This window comes from Trichomycterus rosablanca, chromosome 6 (assembly GCF_030014385.1).
Source record: "Trichomycterus rosablanca isolate fTriRos1 chromosome 6, fTriRos1.hap1, whole genome shotgun sequence".
In the NCBI taxonomy this organism is placed as follows: Eukaryota; Metazoa; Chordata; class Actinopteri; order Siluriformes; family Trichomycteridae; genus Trichomycterus; species Trichomycterus rosablanca.
In genome coordinates, this window is record NC_085993.1 from 25,689,012 (window position 1) to 25,699,808 (window position 10,797).

General features: G+C 36.2%; 1 protein-coding gene across 3 annotated transcripts; it reads right to left on the reverse strand.

The window, feature by feature from the left end:
* Positions 1-4,479: 4,479 nt before the first annotated feature.
* pck1 (phosphoenolpyruvate carboxykinase 1 (soluble)) lies at positions 4,480-8,532 on the reverse strand. 3 transcript variants are annotated; one of them, XM_062997598.1, is made up of 9 exons: positions 8,445-8,532; positions 8,061-8,367; positions 7,704-7,888; positions 7,085-7,288; positions 6,806-6,993; positions 6,469-6,631; positions 5,837-6,061; positions 5,516-5,743; positions 4,480-5,426 (listed from the first exon to the last, which is right to left on the reverse strand). In XM_062997598.1, exons 2-9 carry the CDS (start codon positions 8,282-8,284, stop codon positions 4,969-4,971), a joined length of 1,875 nt encoding a protein of 624 aa, XP_062853668.1. In that variant the 5' UTR covers positions 8,285-8,367; positions 8,445-8,532; the 3' UTR covers positions 4,480-4,968. The 3 variants fall into 3 exon arrangements, with proteins under 3 accessions (XP_062853668.1, XP_062853666.1, XP_062853667.1); XM_062997596.1 differs by having other exon boundaries at positions 5,825-6,061; XM_062997597.1 differs by having other exon boundaries at positions 5,825-6,061; positions 8,061-8,342; positions 8,445-8,507.
* Positions 8,533-10,797: the final 2,265 nt, after the last annotated feature.

The following is a 10,797-nucleotide window of genomic DNA, read 5'->3' on the forward strand; positions in this document are numbered from 1 at the left end:
GTAAAACAAGAAGTGTATGCTAATTCAGACAAACAACTTGAGTTAACTTTGAAATCTGCCCAGAGATAGAATGATTCTAGAAATCGCCATATAAGGTAACAACTAAAACTTCGACCGAACATCCTGGTGGGGATAGCTTAAAAAGGGTCGGATTCTAACAATCGGAGAATTAGAGATAGACGGAGAGAGACAGAGAGAAACTTGCAGTGATCGATCACTTCAGGGCTCAGAGACTTCCTTTCTTCTTTTCTAAATAAATAATTATATTTTAATTGCTAATTCTGAGGTTCCTAGTCTTCATTCAACAAAAGATTTCATCGAGATTCCTAACAATACCTAACGCCAGCTAGCGTTTACATTACACTTACTTTTGTTAACATTTCCAGATGTTTTAGGAGTCGCCTGTGCATCTTTCATCTGCTCTTCTAAAAATTCTAAAAAGCGGACTAACTGGCTAAAATGCTTGGCACAAAATGGACAAAACATCGCTAAGCATTCACCGTCACAACTGCCGACACAACTCTGTTCACTTTATCCCCGCCAAACAGTTTGATTGACAGCAGGTAAACAACAAGCACTTCCTGTATATTGTACCTACCCTTTCCGTCAGATCGGCCGTTTGTAAATTTGTTTCGGGATTGGTCAAAGTGTTTCAGCACTTGTAAATTTGTTTCGGCACTGGTAATTTTGTTTTTACTTTTGTAATTTTGTTTTCTAAAATGTTAATTTGTTTTGCACTTCTCGGCCACCGTAGTGTCCCCTTGTTTATTTGATAAACAAGGTCAAATGATCTCACTTCATGTCCTGACTGAACAATTTGATATTCAACTAGTCTTTGGTAAACTTTAGTTAAAGGTCTACTCAAGCCCGGAGTGGCTAATCGGGAGATTCGGGAGGATTCCCGATGGGCCGGCTCATGTCAATCCCGAGTTTGGGCCGGTTGGATGGGAAAAATAATTTTGACACTAATTTGTCACTTATGTAATCTTTTTCTTTCATTCATTCTCCATTCATCTGACAGCGCAGCCCCTACATCGCAGCAGTAGATTAGATGGGTTCTACCATCTGAGGGAATTCCCCCCTCCCACATGTTTCAGTTGGTTTGGCCCACGAGGCGTCTTTTCTGGAGCGCCGGTAAAAGTAAACAGAATAGCGCAAACCATCAGTCAGTGGATTTTGTAGAACCCAATACACACGATTAATCACAAATATCCAGTTTCAAGCTGAAAATAATAAACATAATTTGAAGTGTAATATATTAAATACCCTAACTCATTAATGGAATGTTTTTGTTCCGACGCTACTGTACTGATGATAAGCTACTGACTACTGAAGGGACAGGTAGAGAATAGTCTAACAAAGTTATTTAAACTAAGATAGTTATTTGTAATGTAAAATATAATGTAGAGAATATTCATGATGTGTTAAATTGTTCAAACATTCAGAAAGATGTCCCAATTTATTTTAACAAATGGAGAGAAATAGCCTACATCACTATCAATTTTACACCATTATAATATAGGCTAAAAAAAAAAAAAAACTTCAAGCATGTTATGTTATTCAGCAAAATAGTTTTTTTCGTTTCAGAGCAGCAGATAAGCCAGTCTGATCCTGCTGGTGAACTGAGTAGGCATGGAGAGGCCAGGACTACAGAGACAGGTAGAGAGAATAAAAATTAACTAAAAAACTAACAGATGTGATGGATTCTAAATGATACCCAGTACCCAGATATTCAGAATGCTGAAAATGCATTAAAATCAGCCCAAATGAAATAGGTAAACAGGAACTCTTGGAGGCCTTCATGTTAATGTACACAGAGAAGGAAATTCTCATGTCTACAGACAATCACACCGTTATTAATAAAGTTGCAGAAACCAGTGCACTGCTTAGGAGGCTTTTGATGCTGTAGGTAGCCACTTAATATGCATGTAGTGAAGCTACTTAAGATTTTAGTGTAAACCTAACAATAGAGCACCTCTTTGTTGGGAAGACAAATGCAATTTTAATTTCAAATTATTTTTATTTCAACTTATTGCCCTGTACAAATGTAAATACGTTTTCATCTTTATAAATTTTTTTTTTACCTTTTAAATCTTTATCTGATTTAAATTTGAATTCAACATGTTTAAGTGAAGTGTTTTCTGTTAACTAACCAACATACACCTGAACTTATACCCAATAAAAAGGCATTGTAAGAGCTAGCTGCTGTTTCATTTATTTAAATTCCTCCTGCAAGAAAAAAGTGGGCCGGGTTTGGGCATAAAACTCCTGGGCTGAAAAAGGGGCCCACTCCGGCCCTGGGTCTACTTGTATCATGTATAAACGTGAGCTTAGAGATAAAGTAATCATTTTTGGAACAAATAGAGACAAGTAGATTCCTATCACTATATGAGTCACAAGACCATATTCCCTTTATCACACCTCATCATAACTTCTACACTAAACACCACAAACATACATAACTACAGACCGGCATCATTCCTCTCCAAAGTCTATCCAAAATGCTTGAACAGTCAATTTTCCCTTTTTCTCATACAGTATTAGTATCCCTTTCATGCACCCTCCATATATCTCCTCCATGCACTCTTTTAACTGGTGTCCCAGGGTTCTTTACTTGGTCCTTTTCTGTTTTCCATCTACACCCACTCTCTTGATAAGGTCATATCCTCCAATGGCTTCTCATAACATTCCTATGCAGATTATACTCAGATCACCTCTTTCAGACACATCACAAGTCTCAGCCCACATCTCAGCATGTCTGGCAGATATCTTACTCTGGATGTCAGCACATCATCCAAAATTTAACACCAGCAAAAAAGAGCTAATATATATTCCTGGAGATTAGTTTCCAACAGTCTAACAGCGTATGCAACCTAGGTGTTGCCAGCTAGCCCTCTCTACTTATGTAACCTTGCCTGTTTTTTTCATACTTGGAAAGGTGCATATGAAAGGGCTCCAGCAAAAAAGTTATGAAAGACAGGAAAGTCACAAATTAGGAGATGGATATAAACCTGTTTCCGAAGCTTTAACTATTCCTCTGAATAATGTTCAAAAAATTATTTTAAAATTTAAAGTGTAATGCACCACCGACCTAGACCAACCCTGCCTGTCTAGATCAGACTGGATGACCAAGGATGACCTGGATGACCTAAACTGGATGACCAAGCCAGGAGGATATATATATATTGCTGAGTCTCAGTAGCCTGTAAAACAGTCACAACTTTTTAACAATTTGTTGCAGGCATCAAATTAGGATCTAGCATATATTTACAAAAATCATTAAAGATGAGACAAAAGCTACTTTCTGTTTCTAATGCATTCACTTATTGACCCAACTGTATTGGAATTGGGATTGTAGTAATAAAACTAGAGATGGGACGATCGGGGTTTTTGGCACCGATTGCGATCTCCGATCTCCTTTCAGGGCAATCGGACGATAGTCGATTTCGATCGGGGGGGGGGGGGGGCGGGGCGGTGACATGCAATTTTTAGCGCAAAATCAGCAGTAAATAATAAAGTAACCAAACAATTATTTTTTTCACCCACAGGCCCACAGGAGACATATCTTATTAGTCTAACTGACCACACACACACACACAGGTTTAATGTTATCCAGTTTAGTCTGAAAAAAACTTAAAAAGAGCCTCACAGTGAAAATAAACCGAAAGCAACAGCGTGTGTGTGTTTCTTTAAAAAAAACGCTTTGTTCACAGTGTCGCTTTAAATGATTCTGATTCAGGAGTCGAATGTGACGCGTAAGTTTCTCTCTCCGTTTTTACTGTTATTAATAAATGCTGTGGTTTTAAATAAACACCAGCTACTACAGAACATTTTGTGTGACTTTCTTACATTAAAAAGCTTAATTAAAAAGCTTAATTAAACCGCTATTACCACAGAGCGGTCACCGAGTCAGACTCGTTCCGTCTGTGGAGCTAAAAGTTCTGATTACCCTAAAAGTTTAGCAGATGATCCTGAACTAACGAATTTGGTAATGAATAAACTTTTGCCTCTGATTGGCTCTGTAACGTTTTCTGTTCTCATCTACATCACAAGTAAGAACCGCTTACGATTTACCAAAGTGAACCAGGAGTTTATATAACGTGCTGATAGAATCGACTCAGATGTGACCGGGTTGAATTATCTTTTTAAAGTAAATATTACAATCAGCAAAATTACATCGTATGTATGATGCACAACGTTAATGATGTTATTTTAGGTCATGAAGAGCTTTCACTGTGGTTTCTGTACGATGGTTGATGAATGGTGATGTGATGGTTGGCGCGTCGTAGCTCAAAGTCTGGATCAATCCACTGAGCTGTTAACTTAACGTGATCTTTATATATCACACGATCGGATCGGCTACTTTTAGGAAATATCGCCGATCGCCGATAGCATATTTTGATTAAAAATCGGCCGATACCGATTCATAGCCGATCGATCGTCCCATCTCTAAATAAAACTAAGACCATTTTGCAATAATTTGTTTTAATACATGTTTTATTATTAGTAGTAGTATCAATTACAATTTATTCAAGCAAAAAAAAAAACATTTTACCTAATAAACTTAATTGATAAACATACTAGTATGTCTGCTATAAAAAAAAATACAGAAAGTACTTTACATTGTAAATTAAAATAATTTACTGCAAATATTAATGACAATTATAAAAAGGTGAGGATATAATGATGACAATAAACAAGACTATATTAGTGTCTGTTAAACAATGTATATGTGTCTCAAGTTGAAAAAAAACCCCTAAGCATTACATTAAAAAAAACATTTATATAATATGAGTTGTAAAGATTCAGTTATAATAATGAATTAGCAATTTTACATTAATTACAAATACAAAAGATGAAATTGTAACAATGATGATTTTAAACTATGTCTCTTTAATAAGTTACTAAATATTAAAATTCCTAAATGTCAAAATATTAAGCAGCATCTTTCTCTTCCATCTCACTCTCTTATAGTTGTTTAACTCTTTGTGCCAGCATTTCTAACTGTTTATCCATCTCTACTGGCAAATCATTGTTGATTTCATGTTCAAAGTAACGCCTAATATTCAGAATTTCCTTTTCCCAGAAATCTTTAGAGAGTTCAAAGAGCTTGTCTAGATTCACACTCTCTTTTAGATCACTTAAGTTTAGAGAGCCAATAGCAGGAAGGTAGCCCACCACAGAGGGTATTGCACCAGTCTTTCCATCTAATCTGCGAAATATCCACTCTAGTATGCGAATGTTTTCTCCATATCCAGGCCAGAGGAATGTCCCAGAAGGACTCTTGCGAAACCAGTTAACGTGAAAGATCTTTGGAAGTTTAGCATTGAAGCGTTGTTCCATGCTTAACCAGTGGGCAATATAATCACCAAAATTGTAGCCAAAGAAAGGACGCATGGCAAATGGGTCATGCATAATCACCTTATCTGTGTACCAAACATAAAACACAAAACTAAGAAAACATATGTACTACCTGAAAGACATTTTGTATGTAATTTCCAACAGGTCTACTTACCCTTGTGTTCAGCAGCAGCTGTTGACTCTGATCTCATAGTTGCACCTACAAAGACACCATGTGCCCAGCTAAAGGACTCATAAACCAGTGGCACACCCTCAGGCCTGCGACCCCCAAAAATGATGGCCTCTATGGGCACACCCTCAGGAGATTCCCACTGTGGGTCAATAATAGGGCATTGAGAAGCTGGAGCACAAAATCGGGAATTTGGATGGGCACTGGGTTCACCTGGGCAAAAATGGAAAAAATGCATTGTAATCAAAGTAGTAATCAAAGAAGCTTAACTATGGAAAAAACATGGATATATACAGAGGTTATTACTGTCTTCTGGTTTCCATGGTTTGTTTTTCCATGAGGTGATTGTCACTCCTTCTGCCAGGTTCTGGTCTAAGCCCTCCCAGTGAACTCCTCCATCACTGGTCTCCGCAACATTAGTAAAAATTGTATTTCTGCGAATAGTTTCTATAGCATTAGGGTTACTTTTTGCTGATGTTCCTGGAGCAACACCAAAGAAGCCATTCTCTGGGTTAATGGCTCTAAGATTACCTATGAAAGAAAAAATATTTTACCTATCAGAGTTTTAGCATTATCATTTGTGTTCTGTTTCCACTGGTATATAAACTACACCATATAATAACAATTAAATAGCCACCCTAATTGCTTATATTCCTCACCAAAAAAAGGTTTGGTAAGTAGTTATAATTAATAACATGGGTCCTAAACAGTTTTTTTGGCCAATTAACTTATTTTAACAGTTTAAAAACTTTGCAGTCCCACAATAATTCACCTTACTCAGTAAACTATTTTCCACTGCATTACTGCATTACTAGTGCATAGTTGTTGAATACATACATAGTATAACTTGCAATGCATGCAAAAAACGAATTGTGTAATATTGTGTAAGTTAGATTTATCAACCTAGAACATATGTTTGGGACTAGTTTGTTTTTTACCTTCTTTGTCAAACTTCATCCATGCAATGTCATCTCCCACACATTCAACCTTCCAACCAGGCAGGGTGGGACTAAGCATGGCCAAGTTGGTCTTGCCACAAGCACTTGGGAATGCAGCTGCAAAGTATTTTTTTTGACCGGTAGGGTTAGTGATACCCAGGATCTGTAAAAAAGTAAAGTAATGTGATGTGCTATTAGTAAATAAATAAAATAACAGAGGTAGAAAACAGAATCTTAATTACAATTCAGTAAATGCTAATCAGATCAGATAGTACACCAAAATTTCTTTCAAACGTTTTTAAAAGTCTAAACTTGAAATAAATAAACAATATCTTACTAGCATATGTTCAGCTAGCCAACCTTCTTCTTTAGCAATGCAGGAGGCGATGCGAAGTGCAAAACACTTCTTTCCAAGTAGTGAGTTTCCACCATAACCACTGCCAAAGGATACAATCTTTCTTTGGTCAGGAATATGAGCAATAAGGGTAAGTTCAGGATTACAAGGCCAGTTGTTTACTAGAGGTTCTATGACAGAGATAGATAAAATAACTAATGTTATTTGATTTGTTGCTGCTTTAATGTATTTCAAGAATTTAAGTCAGCATTATTCACATACTGTTAAGAGGTAGTGGGCAGCCAACAGAGTGCAGACATCGGACAAAATCCCTATTTCCAAGTGAATTCAGTACAGCTTTTCCCATTCGGGTCATCACCCTCATACTGACTACCACATAAGGTGAATCTGTTAGTTCAACTCCAAATTTAGAGAGAGGAGAGCCCATTGGGCCCATCCTAAAGGGGATTACATACATTGTACGACCTGTAAAAAATGGAAATACGGTGTGTACTTTAAAAACTCATATTAAACTCACACACAAAACTTTTTTTTTTTTAAACTTAGGTGCATGATATACTAAAAAGCCTAAGTAAGTTGGCCAAAGATTAATATAATTAGTTTATCTGACATCCAACCCCTTGGTCTGTGACCATGCAAATACCTAATGTTATTACATAAAAGTTACTATTACATATATTATATACATTTATATTACATAACGTTTTATAAATTTTGCTGTGCCATTTCAGTCATTAAGTTTAACTATAAAGTATATCCAGATAGACACAACAGTACAAAAATCCTACATAACACAATTTAGAGAAATAAAGTCATGCCAGAAACAATACAAGTTTTAGGTGTTTGTGAATGAATTAATATTAACTGGAAAATGTTTTACCTTTCATGCACCCTGGAAATCTTTCACTCATGGCTTTGTCCCACTCTTCTTTGGACATCCATTGCCCCAGTTGGCTGATGCCACCTCCACGGGGTAGGGGAACTGTGTCACGTTGTTCCTGAGTCACAATCACAGTCCTGCTTTCCACACGAGCTACATCACAGGGGTCAGTGCGTGCCAGCCAACTGTAGATTATAAGGGCAAGCAGTGCTAGTTTACCACACCATAAATTTATTGTCTTTATTACAAAAGTAATGCAGTTTTTTTCTTAATAATCTCATCTTAGCTAATATCATTAACAATCATTAGATCATTTATTTGCAGAATATCAAAGCTTTGGGTTTGCTGATTGCCTACCAGTTTTCATATTTAGTCAGCCTTTTTATCATTCCATGCTCCTGCAGCTTGGAAAGAATTACACTGTTCTCCTCATCTGAGCCATCACAAATATGGAGGGCATCTGGCTGGCACAGACTCATACTGCTCTCAATGAATTCTCTAACAGCTGGACTTAGGGTGCACAAGTTGCCTTGAAGGACTCGAGGTGTTGAATTGTTCTGGGATGGCAGCTCAGGAGGCATGATGATAGTAAGAGGGCTATGGTTTTCACAGAGAAAAATGAAACAGCCCAACTGGTCTCTAAAATAAAAAGTAAGAAATAAAGCTAAAAAAGAGAACAATAAATTTAGAATTTTTTTAAAAGCTAATATACAAACATGAAAAATCATTAAGAAACTGTACCTTTTAATGTAGAGAAGAATTTACAAACCTATATTAGTTGGTTCTTGAGGTTAAGATTAAACTTTTTAAAGAATCTCATCCACTAATGGAGCTTTTATATGGTGTGGAAGAATAGGTTGAAGAAGAAAAAAACTTTTGTGCTAAAAATGCCAATGTAAATATAGAAAAGAACATGTAAAACATTAAGCTATGAAAGCTCACAGCTTAGTTAAATATTTTACAGACCACCGTAATAGTTTGTCGGCTTAGTATAGTTTTATCTATTCAGAGTGAAACTTTGACCCATGAAAAATATGATGCAATTATTTCTTTTCAACGTCACTTGATTACGCATTTTGTTTGACTATCTAGTCGGTTAATCAGTCAGAGGCTCGTTCCATCTATGCAAAGCTTGTGATAAGAGTGTTTTTGCTGCATATTGCTAAACCTTGTGACGTTTTAATTGGAATTTCAACTGAAGTGCAAGGTCCTATTTTTCTTTTATTAAAAGAACACATGGTAAACAGTAACTACACATTACTATGATGTCAGAAGCATTAGAAAAGTGCAGTTTGCTTGCTTAATCTAAATACAAATATTTTATGACTTTATGGTATGAAGTAGTGGTTCTCAACCTTTTTTGACCATTTAAAAGGTTCAAAATCTAAGGCACTCCACAAACCCCCTCCACTGTACAAAAGATTTTTATTCAATATTACTGTTCATTGTTATTTTTTTAATATAAAAAATATGATAACCTTAACAAATCAGTTTAATGAATGCTGTGTCTACATATTGTATTTCAGTAACATTATACATTGAAAGATCACATTTCTTTTAGTTAATATTGTCTAAGTGTAAGACTATCTCAAAACTGAATTAACCGTTTAACCTAATATAAAAATGTTATATAAAAATATTATGTAATGTATTTATTATATAAAATTTCTATTAATCCACTTTATTAATACGTTTTGTATAAATCTCTTATTACTCCATGTCTATCTCATGTGACCCCATGTGGGTGCAGAATCCAGTGTAAACAACCACATGTCTATCTCAGGTGACCCCCATGTGGGTCCAGACTCCAGTGTTGACAGTGCTGAATTAAATTAAATTTAAACTCTACACCCTGTGAAAAACAATAGCACAATGGATTGCAATGCAGACTTTTTAGTTTTTGCCCTGCCATGGATTGGCATTGGATTAGCATAGAACGGAATAAAACAGATTAGCAAAGCAAAGCATGAAATAAAATAGAATGCCTGTATTTCATATACACATGTACAGTGCAATGAAATTCTTTTTACGCATATTCCAGCTTGTTTGGAAGCTGGGGTCAAAGCGCAGGGTCAGCCATTGTACAGTGCCCATGGAGCGAGAGGGTTAATGGCCCAACAGTGACTGCATGGCAGAGCCTGGATTAGAACCCACAACCAATTGACAGCACAAAGCTCTACTCTCTAGGCTACCACTGTTTTTTTTGCATGGTTTAGTGTTATAAATAATAATTAATTGCATATGTAAATGCTAAGTTACAATTTAAAGTAAATCATACAGAAGTTAAAAGTAAATAAATACATAATCAATAATGATCAATAACCACTAACTCCAAACCCCATTTTCAGAATAGTTGTGACATTTTGTAAAATGCAAAATGGTAAATAATTACATATTATTCATAGTTATTTTTAATAAAACAATAACAAAATATTATAAAAACTGTTGAGACTATTGTCTTAATATGCGGATGAAGAAAAAATGGTCTAACAGTGTTTATGGTGTTGTTCAGCAACTTTTAAAAAATTTGTATCCCCCGAGATACATTGGGAGATTAGAGGTAGAAAGTTGGTCAATGTGTAGTATTCAAAATTTAGCTTTAAACAAAAAGACATGTTATTATTCACTGCAAAAAGTGATATTATCATGGTGTTTCTTGTCCAAACACTGTGTCAAAATACAGTACCCACATGGCAGGTGTTGACCTTGATGTCATAATAGTGGCCTTGTACTGCACCCCTTGCAAAATCCCACCGGTGGTACATGTGCCTCTTTTGGCAAATGGCTGATATAGTCATCAACAATGGATGTCTGCTGTATAGCCGAGATGCCAAAGGCCCTGGTGTGCAAAAGCACAAAAGCTCAGTATGTGTGAAAAAGAGGTTGCAGATGCACTCATCCATGGAGGAAAAAAGATGGAAAGCCCCCCAAGTGAAGGAAGGATAATGTGCCCAGCAGATGCATCCAAAGACCAACAACCCCAACCCAGTGGATAGTGTCCGCTTTGATCAAATGGATCACTTCCTAGTTTTTAATGACAAGGGAAGATGCAGAATCTGCCCAGATGGACAGACAACCATCTTCTGTCAGAAAT